This window comes from Botryllus schlosseri, chromosome 15, assembly GCF_051294905.1.
Source record: "Botryllus schlosseri isolate E-star chromosome 15, Bs_hap1, whole genome shotgun sequence".
NCBI lineage: Eukaryota > Metazoa > Chordata > Ascidiacea > Stolidobranchia > Styelidae > Botryllus > Botryllus schlosseri.
In genome coordinates, this window is record NC_137250.1 from 20,596,193 (window position 1) to 20,617,813 (window position 21,621).

Consider the following 21,621-nt stretch of genomic DNA (forward strand, 5'->3'; position numbering starts at 1 on the left):
AAGCTAATGAAAACCTAATGAAACAAGGCAATGAAAAACTAATGAAGCTAATGTAACAAGGATGCTAATTGAACACTACGCATCGAAAAACTTCGCTGATTGCAATTGCGAAATGTGTGCGTTTGTTGATTGACGCTGAATTGGTATCTTTGAAATAATAATTATTAACCGACATCAATGCCAGCCTCGTTTATAAATAAACTATGCTGCGAGTACTATCTCGCGATATTATTGAAAATACTCGTGATATACTCATTTACGACTATGAAAATGTTGCTACTTTATCGTTCCCAATGACTATGAAAATTATTATATTTGGAACCACTACACATCGCCGATTTTGGGTTGAACATTGTGCCAATGAAAACGTAGCTTTCTCTTTACAAAATATATTGACCCTACATTGCTCAACTAGACCAGTTATAGAACTTTTTCTCTCCTGCGAACTGTTTGCTCTGGTTAAACCTCTACTCTACCAAACGATAGCTGTCCCGACAACCCATAGTCGATAGGCTATACCTTGCCCCTCCCTGTGAAATATTATAAAGCAGAAATGATACGTGAATATCCCAATTCAGCGCAGCAAATATATGCAATTACAAAGTAGTACATATCCGGACGTTTTCAACGTTAGTTTACTCATTGCTCATTATCAGGATGACAATGGTGCCGATGTCTCACTAGTACGTCATTTAGGTTTCGCAAAGGTAACGAGAAAGAAGTCTTCCCAATTTTGAAATTATGCGCAGAATGATTCAGTTCTAAAGAAAACGATCAATAATCTAAATTATAATCTGTCGATCATGATGTGAAGTTTATTTGTAAAATAAAAATTACTGTCAAGCCCGCAACCAATATCCACGCGAATTCGGTTTACCAGACATATCACGTGCCGAAACGGGTTAATCCAGTTTTATATGATGCGTTGATTGATAGCAGGCATGCTGGAGCTTGTGAGACAATGCTGTTTTCAAATCCTCCTTGCCTTCCTAACTAATTACCATCAAGAAATGAACTCCCTTTGAAATGTCGTTGATGTTCATTGTTCATGTTCGTTCACGCTATCAAATTCAGTTTGCAAACATAACCGGCCACATTATCATGTTAGGCGTGCTGGCACTTTAGCACCGAGTAGGCAGAAAAACTTCGTCAGAGATCACCGCTGTATGTAGTGGCGAGATAACGTGGTGGTATAATCCACAGCTGCAACACCAATGGGTTGTGGGTTCGAGTCCGACCGAGGTCGACTCCAGAATTCCTACCTAGGTGCCATCTAATCCGTGTAAGCGGTGTCTTATAAAAGCCAAGAATGTGGGCCGTTGTACGAGTCGGCCGCTACGGAATAGAAATGTAGAAAATTGCCTGGTGTAAATGACCATGACCATGACCATAGTAGTCGAGACACACCATGAACACCTCAAAACAAACCTGTCGGTGCCGTCAAATCTTCCGGTTTGCAGGGTGCAGTTAGGTCTGAATTGGCACTATTGCAATCATAATTCAAAAATCCCTATTGAGAATCGAATATCCAGATTCTAAACTTGGATTTAAAATTTCGGATTTGATACATCCAGAATCATATGAGCACAATACTAACCTGGACTTACTTCCTTGCTTCATTGGCTTCATTTTTACATTCGCTGGTTTCATTAGCTTTTCATTAGCTTAATTAGCTTTTCATTAGCTTTTCATTAGCTTTTCATTAGCTTACTTAGCTTTTCATTAGCTTAATTAGCTTCATTAGCTTTTCATTAGCTTACTTTTCATTAGCTTACTTTTTCATTAGCTTACTTAGCTTTTCATTAGCTTACTTAGCTTTTCATTAGCTTAATTAGCTTCATTAGCTTTTCATTAGCTTACTTTTCATTAGCTTACTTTTTCATTAGCTTAATTAGCTTTTCATTAGCTTTTCATTAGCTTACTTAGCTTTTCATTAGCTTAATTAGCCTTTCATTAGCTTAATTAGCTTTTCCTTAGCTTAATTAGCTGCATTAGCTTTTCATTAGCTTGCATGTACAAAATAAAGGCACCCGTTTATTCCGTCTTATAGGGAACAGATCGATGCTGTTATGTGTATGACTACTGTCGCCGATAAATTATTCCGATTTATTTTACTGGCTGGATAGCCGACGAACACTACGCAGTGCGTCTCTTACCGTTGTAAAGCGGCATTGAATTACAATCAAAATTAGACTATGGTTTTCTAGGAAATTCGCGTCGAACGCGTACTTGACGGCTAGCACGAAAATGAAGGCATGACACTCTGCAGACGAAGCGTATCTACAACGGCCATTGTCTGTAGAGTTTCGGATGGGATATTTGACTCCCGGGTTTCGTAAATGGGGCTTAGAGCGAGTTAGATTGCCGATAGGGTGCCCTTGTTTCTTCACCATGCAACATTGTATATCATAACTTCTAAATTCGACGCAATTTTATTTAACATCACAAATCTAGTGAATTTCAATAGAAACTTTATTCTCGGGGGAAACATTATTTTTCACACTGTTTTAGGTGTTTTAAAACACCTTTCTATCTTAAACGCAACTCTGATCATATCATGTATGTATTGTATACATTGTGAATTACAGTTCTGTACCTCCAAGAAGCTCTTCGGATGAGTAATCTTTATGTTTCCGCATTATCAGGTGTGCAACCCAACGGATGCAAAGTCGGATCCCCTGCACCTTTCACGGTCGAAACCGTGGGCGCCGGTAACGGAGCTGTGCTGGTGTACTTGACCGATCCGGAGGGTCACAAATCCGAACTGAAGGCCGTGTACAACGACGACAAACTCAAGACCTACTCTGTGGAATACAGGCCAACGATTCCCGGAGAGTACAAGGTAAGCGGTTGAAGAATCCGTGTATTTTGTCGATATGCAGTTTAGTGAGAGGTGCAGATTATGCTTAGACACTATTGCTCAAATGAATGGAAACGAGTCACATACAGTATACACCAATTCGTATGGGGATATATATGTCCCGGGTTCACCCTGCTCTATGGTGGAGCTCTGGTTAATAAACCTATTTTCCATCCATGCATATTGTATACATACAGTAGCCTATGCTTGATGCTGATTTTCCTATTTTCGACCCATTTATATAGATTGTAATTTGTATATATCCGGTATGGTTGATGCTAATTTTACCTAATGCACTGGTGTATGGACTTAAGTATTGATTTTACGTGGATTAGGTGGATTGGCGTTTAGATTTCGCGCGCGTTTATTGATAACGGTAATTGAATTGATCGGTCAATGGATTTTAATCGCTGATTTTGTATTACGAGTAACGGTATGGAATTTTCAATGCATTGTACAAACGTTTGCTTAGCCTATATGAAATATTGTGGTGCTGTGCTCGGGGCCTACGATCGTAGGCCCCGCTGTGCTATTATAAGTAGGGCTGGGCAAAATGATTCGAGTACTCGAATTTGAATCGAGTATTAATTTTAATGATTCGAGTCGAGTAGTGAAATACGAATTTTTCGAGTACTGAAATTATACGCTCCTCGCCACTGAAAGTTAATTTATCAACGAGAATTATAGTTTCAATACTCATTTTCACTGTTGAAGCCTTGAAACCTTGATTGGCGGTATCGTAGCATCAGAAACATATAGTACAAAGTTACTGGACGTAGCACATTTCCAAAATCATGATTATGCCACAGAATTGTCACCAAGTGGAATGAAATCGGATGGACAAAATAATACCAAAGTATCATTTATGAGATGTATAAGAGGCATTATATTCTTTATGGTGGCATAAACGGTACATATTTGAACTTTGACTTATTACATTCAGTTATGACGTCATAATGAGTGATACCCGATTACTCGACTCGACTCGAAGCATATTACGTGATTCAGAATCGAATCACTCAGCTACTCGATTTTGCCCAGCCCTAATTATAAGCTAGTGTCGTCGTATTAGCGAATAAAGCTGAAAATTCATGTCAGTATCTCGATGGCTGTTGTTTGTGGTATTGCTATCACTTGCCTTAAGAGATATACCACTAATTCACTATTGGGGAAGGTATTGAAACTGTCGGCTCGAAATAATCGGTTTCGGTATTGATTCACGAATTCTTTCATTGGCGCACGCGTTGACCAGTACTTGAATATCACTCACCCGATTTGTAATGTTAAATTTCACATTCCTGTGTTTCACTATCCGGTCCACCTAGTTCATACCGCTACTATAACTGCACAGTTGACCTGGTTTCACCTACAGATTGAAATGATACACACCCTAAAGTTGGGGATAATTTGTTTTTGGTATCACAAACCTAACTGGACAGCGTACTCTATTTTTAAAATGAGCTGGTGTTGGTTTAGCTTGTGGAGATAATCCAATTTCCCGTTCGCGAATAGTGGCAGCTTATCGAAAGGCTGGTTCGGCCGACTGCGTTGCTATAGCGTCTACCCTGCCTCTGTTTATCGAGTATAATGGTTTGGTTGTAGTACCGGCAATTCGTGAAATACCGCAGTATATTTGACACTTTTACGTCATTATATTTCCCTATTAACATATGACATCTTGGCAAAACGGTAACTGCAGGCAGAACCGTGTTAATATCAATATTAGAAATATCGCGCGGTCCACATCCACCCGCTGATATTGTTGTTAGCGCCAATAGAGTCTGCGTTACAAATTTAGAGACAATGCTGACACCATAATATCAAACTCTTTCGGTTGTGATTTGATGCTCGATGTAGTTTTACCGCTACGGACAAATGTAATGATCGGTTATTTTGTTGTTAGGCTGTCTAATTCTACCTATGTAATGCGTGGCTCGACAATTTTAATCATAACACTGAGCCGGTGTTGTATTTTCGGTATCTGCCTCGGTTTTCTTCGGCGCTATAATACCTTATTCCGAAATAGCTCTGAATATACGCTTTGAGATTATTGATATATCCGTACCTGGTGTCTTGCAATCACAGTATGGTGGCGATTAATCTATTTCTACTTAATCAATCATATTGTTCCGCAGATGACAGGAGGATTTATTTCGTAACTAATAGCCACCGGTACAATTTACCGATGATATATTTATTAGGGATGGTGTGAACCTCTGAAAGGTTCGGGTTCGTGTGAACGCGAACCTTTTGGAAAAGGTTCTGTGTGAACGCGAACGTGAACCTCGTGACGTTACGTGATGTCATATTGCTTATTCCAACCCTACATTTCAGTGAAGTGATAGCATTGCAATACCTAGCGACGATTCGGGCCACATAATGCCACAATGCTGAAATACCTATTGATGTTTTGAACGTCTACAGATGTATCAATTGGGGCAATCAATTGATATAATCATACCAGAAAATCAATATCTTGCGTCGCTTTGCCACAATTTCGACGAGAACTTGCAAGGGAATATAAGCTTACGCCTCAACGGTCAAGGTCAGACCGGACAATGTATTCGGCGTCCCGAGTATTGCTAAGTTGATATTGAGCAGAGTGTAAAACGGGTTTCCCTACTTGCTACCGATATTACCCCTTTAACAAGTTATACGGCAGTAGCCAACACCCCAATCCACGGAGTTGGTTTTTATGATACAATGAACATATGAAATCAAGATTGACCCCGTAAGCCTGCTAGATTTTTTACATCAGACAACGATATCAATTTCGTTGATTGGTTGGATAAGAGTCATTCGTTGACTAACTACATGTAGTGTTTCGCTCTTGATGTCGTGTGACTGCGGGTCAAGCTCACAGCAGAGATGAGTCACTAAATATTCGCAAATGGAAAGCTGGATATTTCGAGCAAACAATTGTAACATAGCAAGTAAAATCTTTGAGCTTGTCAAGGTTCATGCTCGTTTAGTGTTGATTTTTATGCTGCCAGCGCCATGCATATACCGGACCCACAGTTGAAATGCAAGAAATTTCAACCAAAGATGCTATAATGAAGTGAAAAGTGTAATACATGAGAAAAGGTTCACAGTGCAGAACCTACCAAGGTTCGTTTGTGAACGTGAACCTCTAAATATCTGAGGTTCACACATAGAACGCGAACGTGAACCTCACGTTCACACCATCCCTAATATTTATGCAAAACTTTCATTGCTGGCTGTTTGTGGTCACATCTGTAATAGCTTCCGAGATGTCGTCCGCAATGCTCAGCGGGTGTGTGTCGTAACAATCGCGAACTCTCACTATAGTATAGTCACTATGTTTGTGTTCATTTCTGGATTTTAACTTCGTGGTACGATTATGACAACATAACCTGTCGCACAGTACGGACTCGCTTGATCTTGGAGACGTTTTTTCTCCCCACCTCACCGCATATTAAGGAAGAGTGTGCCATTTTCGAATTTTCTAGTGCTTTATGTAACGCGAGTCACCTGTAGTTGAATATGTTTGCATTGCCCCGATCTTTAGATGATCACGTAAATTACTGATTGCGCGCAATATTCGCGGAAATCTAATTGCTGCGGTTTCTGATTCTCGTGGGAGATCGCTTTTTAAATGTAGCGGGAGTGCTGGTGTTAGAATTCGTAATGAACCCGATTAACATTTAAAGTGGAAACATAAGCATGGAATCTTAACTAATTCTATGTATGTGTTGCTCAATCCTCATGTAATTTAGCTACATTACAAGCGAAAATAATGTATGACACGGTGATTTTGTGGATATGCCTGTCTCAACATAAGTTATATATTTCCTCGGCAGCTCTATTCATGGGTTTAATAAGCAAACGCGGAGTATCTTATGTTAATTCCGAGGGCACTTGAGCGTAGTTGTTCACCTGATGTCTGCTAACCACATAGATTCGCTTGTTTTTGGATTTGTAATAATGCTGACGGGGAGCATAGCTTTGGCGATAAGCAAGCTGGTGCGCGGATAAGGACTTGTGCAAATACCTGATAAGTGCGCGTGCCTGCGTGAAAATGTTTGCAAAATATCGATTGGCTGTGTATTTACTTGAATTTTAATGCCATGGGCCTTGTCTCTAACTTCAAGGATATCAAACAGTTTTGCATATCGTGTCAAAAGTCTGAGTCCAATTTCGCAATCTCATTCGTGATGCGGGCATCCAACTATTATCACGAATTGCGAGATGTGAATGTTGTGCGCTTATAGCTACCTGATTGCTGGCCAATGCGGTGATCGTCGTGTGCACTAGATAATTAGGACGCTTTTTGGCTTGTTATAAACGTCATTGTCTAGTTTTGAGTCAAAATGATGGAAATGTTGTAAGAAACTATTTATAATGCAGCCTGCAACTTGTTCAAGACCGGTATGCATGAGGTCTAAAAAGCCTTTCTGAATCAAATTCTACGAAATTTCACAGTGCAATGCTCTTTGACAGCAATCCAACAATCAGCTCAACAGTTTTAACAGCATAAATTTCAATACAACCACGCAAAACAGGTGCTGTATAAAAGACAGTGGCAAACTTAATTCCTTGTTTTGAGTCGCATACGTTTTTGCCATTGCATTCCACGCTGATTTTGATTCTGAAAGGCTCATCGGCGCGCTCAATCTGTGCTGAAATTTCTCCGGTTCAAAGTTCAAAAAGGTTCATTTGCTTTAGAGCGAGTGACATTTTTGATCGCAGTGTTCCCAAAACTGTACAACGGTAGTGTACGGCCCGTCAAAATAGTCACGCGAGTATCTCCTCCCCTTTCCAGGTAACGGTGCTTTTCGCGGGGCAAGACATCCAGAAGAGCCCGTTTGCTGTCAACGTCGACGATACGCCGGTAGATCCAAGCAGAGTCGTCGCTAAAGGTCCGGGGTTGGAAGACGGGAACGTGGTAGGGAAGGAGACTTACTTCGATGTGCTTTTCGAAGGTTTGTATTCTTGGAACTTGCGCATTTCTACATACAAATTCATTGTGCTCTTGAGATTTAATTTAATTTAATTTAATCACTTCAGAGACCAACATGAAACAGCTATGATCTAATTCTCCTCGAAGACAGCTTTCATATGAGACCCTACTTGGTTGAATATTCTGACATGTTTTGAGCGAAGTCTAAATCGGTTAGCGCTTGACTGATTTCAGACCACTGACCGAATTTCCCTTCAATTTAAACTTTGAATTTACCCTGCAAGACACACTTGGAAATATACACCAGCCGACAACTTCTTGAATATTATATTGATAAAACCTGAACTGTGCAGATCTGAAATGAGCAGAAAGCTGTCACTTTTCAAAAAGTCGTAAATTTTGACCCCAAAGTACAGCTTTGATAGAAGAGAAAGTTCCTCCCGGCTGGAAATTGCTCACCTATGCATGTAGCAAATTACAAGAGTTTTTAAAAGTTGATGGTATTAACATCGGAAGTCCAAGTTTGGAATTGCCCATGCCCATAAAACTAGAAGTGTAAAGCGTGAAAATATGCAATTGGCGAAACAATCTGCAGTAAAAGAACATAATTAATGACAATCTCTGGACGTAATATACCCTTTCGTTTACCTGCTAGGCGCCGGCGTCGGGGATGTAGACGTCACCATTAAAGGACCGGACGGTCGGGACGTCCCCTATAAAGCGGCGACTGTCGAGGAGTCTGTGGTGAACGTGAAATACGCGCCGCAGCAAGCCGGAGAACACCAAGTTCACGTTTCGTTCGCCGGTCACGCGATACCAAGGAGCCCGTACCGGGTTCAAGTCGATTATCGTGAGTATGGTCTTCTCACCTCTCTCTGGTCGAAAAAAATGTGTTTCGCGAATGTTGCGCGCTTTAAATGCAAAGTCGCAATAATGATTGGAATCTTTTAACCCGAGTTTATATTAGTCCAAAGTATAAATTATTGGAACTCCTCTGGGCGTTCCATGAACAATCGAACATCACTGATCCCTGGTGTTAATTGTAACCGCGAGTATAAAAACATGGATTACTTTCGGTGATATGTACAACCCAAGCGGCATTAGATACTTTGTCATTAGTATTGCAGGCGAATTGCCGGTGAAATGAGCCGTGAACACAAACAAACTAATTCTCGAGCTGGGATATGTTCGGGCTAAGCGTTAAATCGCATAGATCTGACTTCCAGCCGTCCGAAACCGGCGTCCGCTGGAATGCCGGCGTTTCATTCCGAGCCATTCCTTAGGCGATATACAGTTTGAAGCTATTCGAAAAATTTCTGCGTTTTGTCTCGAGTTCACGCAAATCGGTGCAAGTCCTTATACGACGTTTTGTCGCGCTTCGGCGATTTGCCGGTATGGATATTTAAAGCCTGTCGAAAGTGATCTTTCTGATGTTCGAGAAAATGCCTCGAAGCGGTTGTTGCTCTGCTGTGAACGGTTTAGGCGTGTACGTCATTGTTTTGTCGCTGATGCATGAGATAATTAACACAGTTTGCCTTGTACCCGCGCAAATGCGCTCGTTTGTGCATCAAACATCGTTGGCTTGCTGAGTATTGCTTCCCACAGTATTTTCATCTCGGGATTGGCGTTAAAATACCGGGAATGAGCGATAATATGTTTGAACAGGCGAGTCAATTGGCCTTTTCGCGTGGAACGCGACTCGATGGTACTATAAAAGTTGGTGATGCAAAAATTGTGATCATTTCGACTCGGGTCCGTGTCGTTTTACTGTAAAGCATCATGCGAGTCTGCGAAAAATCCCGTTCGCTTGTTGTGACCCAGACCTTACTGTCGGTGGAAGATGAAGCCTAAACTCTCAATGCAAACTGACCACACCGGTTGAATTGTAGTTATGATCGAGATCTTAGCCTCACATTAATCACGGTATTTGGTGGGGACAGCTTACCTTACGCCACGGCAATCAAGTGAAATCAATTAACGCATATAGATTTAGGAATGTAGGATGTAGATAGGATAATTTACATGACATTAGGGTTGCATTTAGAACCAACGGTGTTTTAAAACACTTTGTTTAAAACTTGCTTTAAACCGTGTTTTACACAAAGGCCTTTAAAAAATCTGTTTTTTTTCAAGTTTTGAAAATTATGCCATAATTGTGTAAATACTTTCTACAAAACTTGTGGTATGAGCCTTCGGACAACTACCACCCGGTATAGCCGACGTATACGATACGGGATGGTTGGAACCCTTGAAATAGTCGGTTCAACAGCAACAGTACAGATATTCCGTCAAAGGAGCTGTATTTACCCTACATTTTCAATAGTCAATACCAGTCCACTGTGACGTCACACTTGAATATTGGTGACGTCACATGTTTTAAACAAGGGCCTTGTTTTTAAAATGTTTGTTTTAGATTGATTCTTGTTTTAAATGCAACCCTACATAACATACATTTAGAAGCTACACGGAGGTTGCTAATTTCGAAATTGAAAGATGTATGACGATTACCCCTGACGAGTGTCAGCCGAAAATATTCGGGCTCATTGCAATATGAATATATATAAGTTCATCGCGGTACAGAATTTGAATATCGCTACGAACAACACATTCATGGTCGCAATTTATTCACTCCAAGCCTTTCTACTGACACCCGTCGGGAGCGGCCTTCAGTAAATACGGAGGTCGCAATTAGAAATTTAAAGATGAAATAGATTTTTCCGTATTTGCTGACGGCCCCGATGAGTGTCAGTTGAAAAGCTCAAAGCTCTACATCCCCAAGAAGCTCTTGATAATAGAAATACCGGTAATTCGTGACTTGCCGCCTCAGGTTTTGACCAAACACTTTATCAGGGCGGGAAACTAGCCTGCGATCTCGTTGTGTTGAGTTTGTTTTGAGAATACTTTGGCGGTGATTTCACGAAGGCCCGGCCAGATTAAAGCGATGCATCATTCATCCCGGCGCTCTTATAAGCGTCTATATAGGAAGTCGATTGCTCACCGGCACTAGTAACTTTACACGAGGTAACGCTTTCGGGTATCAAGTACACTTAGCTCGGCTTCGTCTCGTTAATGTCTTCATTTCCGGCAAGTTCTTTTTGCGTTTCGCGATGCTGCACGCGTCATTTCCTGTGTAGTGCCATGCGAGTGCAATATCGTGTTCGGGACCTGAGCGTGTATTTGACATTTGATACCCCTTGTGCTGTCTGCGATTTTCGAGAAGGTTTTTCGCTATACTATGGTCCCGTTTCTCCTTACATGGTTTTGGATGTTGTTTCCGTAGTGACGCCCGATTTACAAGTTCTTTTACGGCGTCGCGGGGCAGTTTTTGTATTCGTTCAGTTGGAACTGTTTGTGTGCGAATCCTGTATGGGGCTTGCTTTGCTGTTGCTACAGCGCTGTGAAATATTATGATATGCCACGCGTGTCGATACTAGCATCTGGAGCACTGAGCAATCTATGGCTCGATAACTTATTCGCGTCGATCTCGAAATACAATTTGCGATATTCGGGGTATTTGCGGGCATAAATTGCACAATTGCACATACGCGTAGTAGGTGTCCAGCTTCAATCTCGGCAATTTAAACCTTCCTTTGAGCAATATTCTTGCGCAAATGGATGCGCCGCCGTGCAAAACGGTATCGAAATAACCAATTGACCTCACTTGTTATTATCGGCGGTAAGCAACGCAGTCGTCCGTTTCTGATGCCAAGTCGTAGGCCAACAGCTCTACATTAATAGCTAGCTAGATACGGCGAAAATTGAGGCCAAAAGTCCGTTTTCGCAAAGTTTCCGTTTTTATCGGGTATCATCAACCACCGGTCCGTGAGATTATTTGAGAAATGGGACATCAAATTTTTATGGTCTACGTAGCGTATACAAATACATCGCAGCCTGCCACTATCGTAACAAGCTGTTTAAAAGCAGCCGCCTCCCGTTTGAGACCAATTATGTGTAAAAGCTACGAATGCTGTCCAACAGAACTCGTAGAACTTCGTCAGTACAATTTAGCGACATTAGTGTCATCTCTTTTAAAAAACCAAACCGTAAAAAATCAAGTTGGTGGGTTTTAACAGGACTTCGCCTTCTAGAGAATTCAATAGAACCACGCAGTACATATGTAATATAAAGGCGGCAGTTGACTTGTCGTTTTATTTTCGTTCGGGTTAATTCTGATTTTTGAAAGTTCCAAGGTCCGCAAAATACGTTTTGAAATTTACCAGCCTTGCTGAAAAGTTTGAAAATCTTTGATTTAATCGCACCATTCCCGATCTAAACGGTGTTATCAAATCGGCAATCTCATTTCAGCGCTCTCCGTGGGCGAGGTGTGGGTCGAAGGTCCGGGAATTCGACCGGACGGCGTCCGGGTCCGCGAAAAGACTCACTTCACAGTTCACACCGAGAAAGCAGGCCAAGCTCCGTTGGCGGTCAAGATAATCGGGCCGCGTAAGTAATCATGCCGCAATTCATCACGATGACTATTAACGCAAGCTGTTTTATTATGACAGGCGGAGTGAATGAACCGTTAAATATAGACAACAATAAAGATGGGACTTACACTTGCACCTATATGCCCAGCAAATCAGGACAATATGTCGTGACTGTTACGTACGGCGGACAGGCGGTGCCGAACAGCCCATTCAGAGTGAGTATATTCCTTTAAAATGTGTTATACAATTGACTAATATATTCTTATTGAAATAATCCCGAATATTGTCGATTGACACTCGTCAGGGGTGATCGTCAGCTGAACAGAACAGAACATTGTATATCAATAATCGATCATATATGCGATGTTCTTTCCAATTCTCTGCTATAGTTGCTGACGATTACCCCTAACGAGTGACAGACGAAAATGTTCAGGTTTATTTCAATATGAATATACTATTCAATTGCATATTGAAGTTCTGTACCTCCAAGAAGCTCATCAAAAATGGGTTAATGCGACCTCGTATTTGGCGATACGATCGTTGACATGCAATGTTATGTTCAAATGTCTACTAGTTGCTGACGATTACCCCTGACGAGTGTCAGCCGAAAATGTTTGAGTATATTTCAATATCAATATGTTTTATTCAATTGTATATTGAAGTTCTGTACATACAATAGTCTTTTAATTCGACAGAGGCGTTCAGTAACGATGTATACTCCAGCATTTTGGAGTGCTCACGGGTGCTCAACTGCTCACCCAAGTTTTGCGTACTTACCTTGCTAAAGCTACTTTCTACGTCTCGGTGATTGTTACTTCTACTTGTAATTGAGACGAAATTCACGACGTTACTGCTGTTTCTACTTGAGTAGCAACGCTGACTGCTTTGATCGCCTCTGGAACACGCTATGGCCTTTTTGTGAGAATATTCTAGCGCGAGAATTGTTTTTCGATTAAGCCGGCGACGCGTAGCCGACCCTGCCTTATATGGCGTTGTGTACCGCAGGCGAAGCGGATAAATAGGCCGGCGTGAGTACGGAATTTTCTCTCACGCGCGCGCACACACACGCTCGGTAAAATCTCGCTTACGAGCGGGGTTTTACATCGTCCCGCACTCGCCGATAGTAAATGATCGAATCGACCGCCGAAACATAATAATTGATGAGTAAGCGATTGTGTGGGTGTAGGTAGGGTGAAAATATGGTGTTTTTCAACGTCCTGGTTTATGGTCCTTTTTATTATTATAATCATCATTTCAAAACATCACAATATTTCGCTGCTTTGAACAGAATTTGAAGAGCTTTTTGCATGTACAGAACTTCAATATACAATTCAATAATATGTTCATTTTTCATACTGAAATAAACCGAATACTCTCGGCTGACACTCGTCAAGGATAATCATCAGCAACTACTAGAGAACTGGATTGAATTGATACGATTGTTGATATACAATGTTGTTTCCAATGTTATACTAGTTTATTTCAGTATGAATATTCAAATTTAAATGAAAGGAAGATGTTGAAACGATTTGAGAGTAGTCTCGACCAGAACACCTAACTGCGCAGTGCACAGAACATCCACAATAAACGAGGATTATATAAAAAGCCCTTACAAGCCAGCGGAATAAACCTTTTATGGCGTTGAGCAATGATCACGGCCCTACCTATAAACTACAAATATGATAGCGTAGATCAGATTCTGCATATTTTGTCTCATCTCGTTGAAATTTACTGCCATATTCCGTTTCCGTATTGTGTTAATCTGCGCTTGGTTCGAGCCGTTCACGTTTGTTTTGATTGGAATATCGAGCGGCAACTACCTGCGATTTATCAGATTCCGGGCCCGCACGCGTTTCTAATTACAGACGAACCGTAATTTTTCAGACCTTGTAAGGCCACGTTAGTTGGTACCTTATGTTGTGTTTCCTATCTGCATTCCAACGTCGAAAGACGACATTGTGACGTATCAATGTATCGTGAGTGTTAGGATATAATTAACCGTACTTCCCCGTACATATGAATTTAGGCTACATCAGTTCGATCTCGATCTGTTAAGCTAAGCAGCCGGTAAAAATGTAACCACGAAAATTGTACGCAACTCAAAAGCAATTATTAGTAATTCAGTGGAACGTGAAATTTGCTGCTGTCAATTTGCACGTGGTCTATTAAAATGTTTGTAAGGCGAATTACAAACCACTAATTCGAGTTTGATTGTCCGGTTTCCTTTGACAGAACTGCGACTTTGCTATTTGCTGACCTCCATTATAATTTGAAATGTTAAATTATACTGTCGGAATTTAACGAATTTTGTTTAAAATATTTTCTTAGCTTTCACATCCCTGGTCTTTAAGCGATATTTTTCAATAAAACTTTTATACATCGTAGTACAACACTTGTGACATTGCGAGGTCCGCCATGTCCAACCTATAGCATGAACTGTATATTACAAAACGACCCACAAAAGCACATTCCAAATTTTTCTAAATCTACTTGAAATGCGACGTCCCATTTCTCTAATTAACGGAAACGCGTCCAACCTTTCGCGTTTTGCAATTGGGATGTAAAACTGCTCGGCGGTTGAGAACCACTATTAAAAATAATATAAATATAAGTTATATGAGCGCGTGAATAAATGTGAAACGGAAATAAACTCTTGAATAGGAATGGGGTATATGTTGGCGATAGCTTAGGCAAAATTTTGTAGGAATTAAACTTATCGCGTAAGCGTGTCGCATGACTTATTGATAAGACTTTCGGAAAATATATGTTTCCAGGGACACGAAACAAGCTCATAATTGTTATGTTCTGTCTCCGGCATGCAGTTTGCATCATAGACATATTCAATGATCTTTAACAAGTATACAGGCGACGTAGTATGTGAATTACCCTCCAAATGCCGGTCGTCTGTTGACATTTGGCTTTGAATGTTTGTTTTCAAACATTGCAATGCTCTTTCCTGTCCCGCCAATTCATATTTGAGGTTGTGTATCCAAACACAATTCATCGGGCATGATTACAAGGCTAACATGCCCGCGCCATTGTAGTCAATACCGACTTAAACCTTTCATCTTCACGTGGATTATCCCGGGATTGCAGAAGACCGTGGATCGTTTCCTTTGTGTAATCGCAATGGTTTTTTCAGGTTAACGTCGCCACTCCCGCTGATCCGAGCAAGGTCAAAGTTCAAGGTCCTGGGATTTCTGCCGGGAATGTGGTTGGCAAGCCAACTTATTTCGATGTGATTGCGACCGGTGAGTGAAATGTGATTGGCTATCAAGTGCAGTATTAATGATCCAAGCGGTAAAAGTCTTTGTTTAAGAATCGTATAAGGCCGGTACGCAATTTGCGTGAGGCGTGTTATTCACTCTCAATACGAAGTGTAAATATATTTGCTTACGGATCTATTCTCGTATGAAGTGATCATTGCAGGCATTCGCTGCGTGCTTTGATGTAGGTTGAAGCAGTTCATCTTGGGGTGTATGATTTTGTGAAACTCGATCGCCACCGAGTGTTCGAATTGTTTTTAATGCTGTGTGTACTTGTATCCCAGTTAATTCTAGTTGTATAATTGGACCAGTTGGAGAGAAATGCCGGTAATCTAATTTGTTGAATGTAATTTGCTCGAATTCTAATCTAAATTGGAAAGGCCGAAAAGTTTATAGTTTGCCAACTCTGCTAGTACCATACAAATTGTAAGGTTTCTGTTTTGATGTTCTCGCGAATCTTTTAGCAGTAATTTTTACTATTTGGAGAGAATCATCCGCTGTAAAACCCACGTGATTACTCCGAAAAAAGTTGAAAATGCCTTCCTTACCTATCTCTGTGCATTCAGACGCCGGCGACGGCGAGACGGAGGCTGTCGTGTACGATCCCAAAGGCAGCCCGAGGACTGTCCCGGTGCAGATCGAGAGCCGTGGCAATCACGTGAGCAGGTGCACGTACACGCCGAAGGAAAAGGGGCCGCACCGCGTCGAAGTTCGCTACGCCGGGCAGCCCGTGCCGCGCAGTCCTTTCGAAGTGGACATCACCCCCGGTGAGACCTTGGCGAGGTTATCACTGCTGAATAATATATTCGTATTGAAATAAACCCGAATGTTTTCGGCTGACAAACTAACCAGGGGTAATCATCAGCGTTCTTTAAATTTCTCTACTAGTTGCTGACTATTGCTCTTGAGTGTCAGCCGAAATTGTTCAGGTTTATTTCAATATGAATATAGTAGATTGTATATTGGAGTTCTGCACCTCAGAGAGATTGTTGCTGTGTGTTTTTTACTGGTTTTCGATAGGATTTGTAGTATTTTTAGACGCGGGTTTATTTCCCAATCCGTGTATATTTTCTGTGCTGATATATATCATTTACGAGAGGATCAATACTCGAATTGTGGATATGGGTTGAAAATGAGGGCAATGCTGTTTTGTCGACATCGTCCTTCAAAGTAAGGGCGATATGACAGCCTTGAATATAAGATAATATAATATTTGCGACTCTCTTTCCGGACTTATCGTGACAGTCTTTTGATATGTCCTGTCAGATTCCAACGCCAACGCGTGTCGCGCCTACGGAAGAGGTATCCAACCGACCGGAGTCCGAATCCGAGAAAAGGCGGATTTCCGAGTGACCACCAAAGGCGCCGGAGACGCCGAACTATCGGTGTTGGTCAAAGACCCAAGTAAGAACATTTTGATATCATTTTCGCGTGCTATCGTGCGAGCGGCAACGCCTTCCAGCTGCTCAACATGAAATTACGAAAAATGCGTGTCTTAGGGGGTAACTCGGAGCCCGTCAGCGTGAAGCGTAATCCGAACGATCCGGAGACCTACGAGTGTGAATACTACCCGAAAAAAACCGGCGAACACACTGTCGAAGTCTCGTACGGCGGAAAGCACATTCCAAAAAGCCCATTCAAGGTGAGACAAGGGTTGTATTCAAGTCACAAGTCAATCTCACTTATACGGTTTTGACTCAAGTCGAGTCATTTTCGATTCACGAGTCAAGTCTGAGTACAAGTAGAGGGTCGAGTCCGGGTTGCTATGTTCACTATTCAGATATAACAATATAACTATACATCATTACTTCTGAACAGTACGACGCTGTACCCTAGGGGTGTTAAAACTGACTTTTTTCAAATTGTACTAGCTACTTGATAGAACTGTTAGGTTACCTGAAGCAACGCTGCGCACCAATTTTGGCTCAATTTCAACCTATAGTGGCATTGGTAGAGTAGAAAAAGTTTTGATTTATTTAATAAATATAAATATGATTTTTTTTCACATTTTACTGCCTACCTACACCATGCAATTGTTAGATTGTCTGAAACAAACTATGCTCAACGAATTTAACTCGATTCGAATCAGTAGAAACGAAGTTATGGATGTTCAAAATTTGAGATATCAAATCATAGTATTTACGTTGGGTAGACCTATAATAAATAATTAAATTATTATATATTATTTTATATTTATATTATATATAAAACGGTTTTGATTTCGATATAAGCTGGAATATTGGTCCGCAGAAGGGCATCCGACGAAGAAGTGCTCTGACCAATGTTTTATTTCTCTAGGTTGGGGTTGGTAGCGAACCAGGAATTCAGACTGTGCGGGCGTACGGCCCAGGACTGTACGGCGGGAAGGCAGGTCTACCTGCCGATTTCGTTGTTGAAAGCACCGGAAGTGGTGTGGGACGGCTAGGTATTTCTACGTTTACTTTCGCGAATTGTTACGAACTTATTGCAATGTTGTCCGACTCCCGGCATTGAAGTGGTGTCTCTATAGGATTTTAGCAGTGGTATTCCATAGGTATGATGATTAGTACGTGTAAGATTTGGTTCTCGGGTTCAAACGTATTGAAGATTAGATTACGTCTAGCCTGAGACGATTTTGTTTAACCTGGGATTTTGTCTAATTCATGCTGATCCACGCTAATCCAGTGAGACGCCGTGAAGGGCCAATTTAGAACTAAACTAAACCTAATGTGCGTGTGTCGTATCAATGGAATTGTCTTAGATGTTACAGCACTTTTGGTCAAGATTTACTGCATCGTCAATCGTAAATAGAGTACAGGCGCTGAATGAAGTTTTGGTATCTACGCCTTCTGATAACTAATCTTGCATAAGATATGTTGTTGTAATCCCAACTGCATTCATTGCATAGTACGAATGTTGCCAGAATAACGCTGATTTGGATACTGCTGTGAGCAGCTTTATTTGATGAGCGGTGATTGATAGCTTGTGAAGCGAACCGTAATGCTACCGAATTCTCCAATTACTGCTTGTTAAACCTACCGACGGATTGCGTCGAACTGTATTGATATGCTTTCAAATCTTCACAACTGTCGGCAACTTAGTTGATGAGAGATGATTAATAGTTTGTGAAGCAAACCTTGACGCAACCAAATACTTCATGACCCAACAGACCAACATAAGTTAACTGGTCAACATACCGACGAACTCCGTTAAACTGCACTGATATAATTTCAAATCTTGGCAATTGGAAGCTGTTAGAGTTACCTAGCTAGGATTAATATTTTGTGAATGTGAGTCTAACCTCAATGCAACCAAATACTCCAATTACTGCTTGCTATTTTCACGATCAGCGTACACCGTACACGCTCGTAATTTGCAAACCTACCGACGAATTACGTTAAACTGCGATGATATGCTTTGAAATTTGCACCCTTAAAGGTTGCCAGAATTTCGCTTATTTAGTATTCCTATGATAACTTGAGTTGATGAGCTATGACAGCTTGTGAAGCCAACTTCATACAATTAGATACTGTAATTCCTAGTTGTTAATTCACGACCAACATACTACGTAGACACCGTACAGACATTGATCTGCTTTCAAATTTGAAGTAATAGCTTGCCCCTAGTCGACTTATCCTATCATCTAACCCTCCCATGACACCGACATCACTTTATTCAGACTTCTCCATCGCCGGACCATCGAAAGCCGAGATCGAAGTGCAGGACAAAGGTGACGGGTCGTGCGACGTGTCGTATTACCCGAAAGAGCCGGGCGAATACGCAGTCCACGTTATGTGCGACGGACAAGATATCAAAGACTCACCATTCATGGCTCAGATCAAGCCGGAGGATAATTTGACCTTCCCAGACAAGGTGGGTGTTTAATAGTGGTGCACGATGGTGAACTAGGTGTGTATTTAGGATTGTATATTGCGTTTTAAGGTATTTTAACTAGGTAAAATCATAATTATTACAGTATAACATTGAGTCTACCATCTTTACTGTACTTCTAAACAGAGATGGTCAAAGTACTCAGGGTTGCTATTCAAGCAGAAGTAGTAATGCTGAAAATTTCGATTCTATTATAAGTCCGTTCAACTTTTGTGGTTTTGACTCGAGTCAAATCGAGGCATTTTCAATTCCCCACCGAGTCATGTCCGAGTCCAAGGCAGGGAGCAACAGGTCGAGTTCGAGTCATAGTGTAAGACTTGAGTCCGAGTCCGAGTGTCACAGTGTTTGCTGTTCAGTATCCAGTTCAAGTCGGGTTCAACTCAGTTCTGTTTACCTCTTGGGTGATATTGATCGCGTCGCATTCATAATATACTCTTTTTTCTCACTCTAAACATGTTTATTCAAACAGAAAAATACAGTTTCTGGGCATAGTTTTCAATTTTAAGCCCAGATATACGAGACTTGAATAAGTTATATAGAATGTGTCGAGTCACATGACCTGATCGAGTCATGCAAATGACTCGAGTACAAGCCGAGTCATTTTCCATTTTTAAGAACAGGAGTCAAGTTGAGTCCACGAAAAATAGCGAATCGAGTTGATGCTATCATGTTACATGGTACTGTGCTGTAGTGTAGGTTCAAATCCTACAGATGACATATTTTTATGGATCATCATTATATTTGTCATGTATTTTCAAGGTGAAAGCGTACGGACCGGGATTAGAGGAGACCGGCCCCGTGGCTGGACACCCGACAGAGTACACGGTGGACACGCGAAACGCCGGAGACCTGGCCCCGCTTTCGAACATGATCATCACCGCCGACGGTGATGAAGTTCCGGTCGACGTGAAAGATAACGGAAACGGAACGTACACTTGTAAATACACCCCGAAAGACGCAGTCAAGCACACAATCATTCCTGCCTACGACGGCGTCGCTGTCAAGAAGAGTCCGTTTAGGGTAATTTCAATCTATATTATTACAATCATTGCTAGCTCAGTGTCGTCACTAACCGGTATGGTGAAGCCAAGGGGTGGATTTTGGGGATCATTAATCAAATTATTGTTGCGGATTTTTTTAAGCTCGTTCGTTCCTGTAGTAGGCTTACACTCAAGTCGTTGAAAAAAATTTTGAACATCAAAAATTTCACTTCTGATCGGAATTGAGCCAAATTTGCTATACATCGTTGTTTTGGATAACTTCAACAATTTCACTGGGTTGACAGTAAAATTTAAAAAAATTGAAATAAATTTTTAATTTTCTAAAAGGTATTTTAAACATTACCAACCCTACTATACAGGTACAAGTCCAAGATGACTCGCGTCCAGACAACGTAAAGGTGTACGGCCCCGGTGTTGAACCCGGCCTTAAAGCGGAAGAGCCCACCTACTTCACAATCGATTGCGCCAAGGCGGGGCAGGGAGATATCGCGATGGGGGTTAAAGTAACCCCTGGCCTAACACCTTCACAGCCGGAATCTGATGTCGCGTTCGATATTTTGAAAAACGACAACGACACCTTTACCGTGAAATACACTCCACCCATTGCAGGTATTCTACTACTATGGTAATAGGTAATCAGAGGTGGCTACTTACGAAGAGATATGCTTTGAGGCTAATTCCACTTCAGGTTTCTGAAGTAAAACTACTTACTTTTTAGAAGAGGCTGTCTGTGTTCTAGAACTTCCGTATACAATTGATTAATACATTCATATTGAAATAAACCTGAATATTTACGGCGGACACTCGTCAGGGGTAATCATCAGCAATAAGTAGAGAATGCAAAAGAACATTGTATATCAGCAATCGTATATTTTGTTGCACAGATGGCTCGAAGTATGTCACATATGGCGATACGTTCGTGATATACAATGTTCTCTTCATTTCCCTACTAGTTTCTGATGATTTGCTCTGACTGTCTGCCGAAAATGTTTGGGTTTATTTCAATACGAGTCTATGGTCCAATGACTTCTAAGCACTCTGCATTTTGTAAAACAGAAAGTTCTTTTGGGATAGGTTTGCATCATTCTTGTGTTCATGGCGATGGAATTTTTTTTCGAAAAGTACTCATGCTTGCATTTTCCTCAGTCGTTTTGTTTCTGCCCCAAACGCCCAATTTATGCGTTTTTCCATTTCGAAAGTCGGAAAATGTATTTTAGCATGCGTTACCTTTACTTCGTGAAACAGAATGAGTGATTTTCAGACATCACTTTCTGCA

At 41.2% G+C, this 21,621-nt stretch overlaps 2 protein-coding genes across 10 annotated transcripts in view; one reads left to right on the forward strand and one right to left on the reverse strand.

Annotated features, from left to right (window-relative positions):
• The window catches only part of LOC145457449 (epithelial membrane protein 2-like), a 417,463-nt gene extending 398,694 nt beyond the window's left edge, over nt 1–18,769 (reverse strand). The window contains exon 1 of the mRNA XM_080335675.1: nt 18,755–18,769. The gene's annotated coding sequence lies outside the window, so the exon portion shown is untranslated. The remainder of the gene's footprint in view (nt 1–18,754) is intronic.
• LOC145457396 (filamin-C-like) overlaps nt 1–21,621 on the forward strand; it is a 52,017-nt gene that overhangs the window by 9,723 nt on the left and 20,673 nt on the right. For all 9 annotated transcript variants that reach the window (XM_080335598.1, XM_080335603.1, XM_080335597.1 and 6 more), the window contains exons 5-17: nt 2,646–2,842; nt 7,644–7,803; nt 8,437–8,631; nt 12,087–12,224; nt 12,287–12,423; nt 15,351–15,459; nt 16,041–16,241; nt 16,741–16,878; nt 16,974–17,116; nt 17,773–17,899; nt 19,133–19,326; nt 20,104–20,364; nt 20,705–20,954. In XM_080335598.1, the coding sequence (XP_080191724.1) occupies nt 2,646–2,842; nt 7,644–7,803; nt 8,437–8,631; nt 12,087–12,224; nt 12,287–12,423; nt 15,351–15,459; nt 16,041–16,241; nt 16,741–16,878; nt 16,974–17,116; nt 17,773–17,899; nt 19,133–19,326; nt 20,104–20,364; nt 20,705–20,954 (2,250 nt within the window). The remainder of the gene's footprint in view (nt 1–2,645; nt 2,843–7,643; nt 7,804–8,436; nt 8,632–12,086; nt 12,225–12,286; nt 12,424–15,350; nt 15,460–16,040; nt 16,242–16,740; nt 16,879–16,973; nt 17,117–17,772; nt 17,900–19,132; nt 19,327–20,103; nt 20,365–20,704; nt 20,955–21,621) is intronic.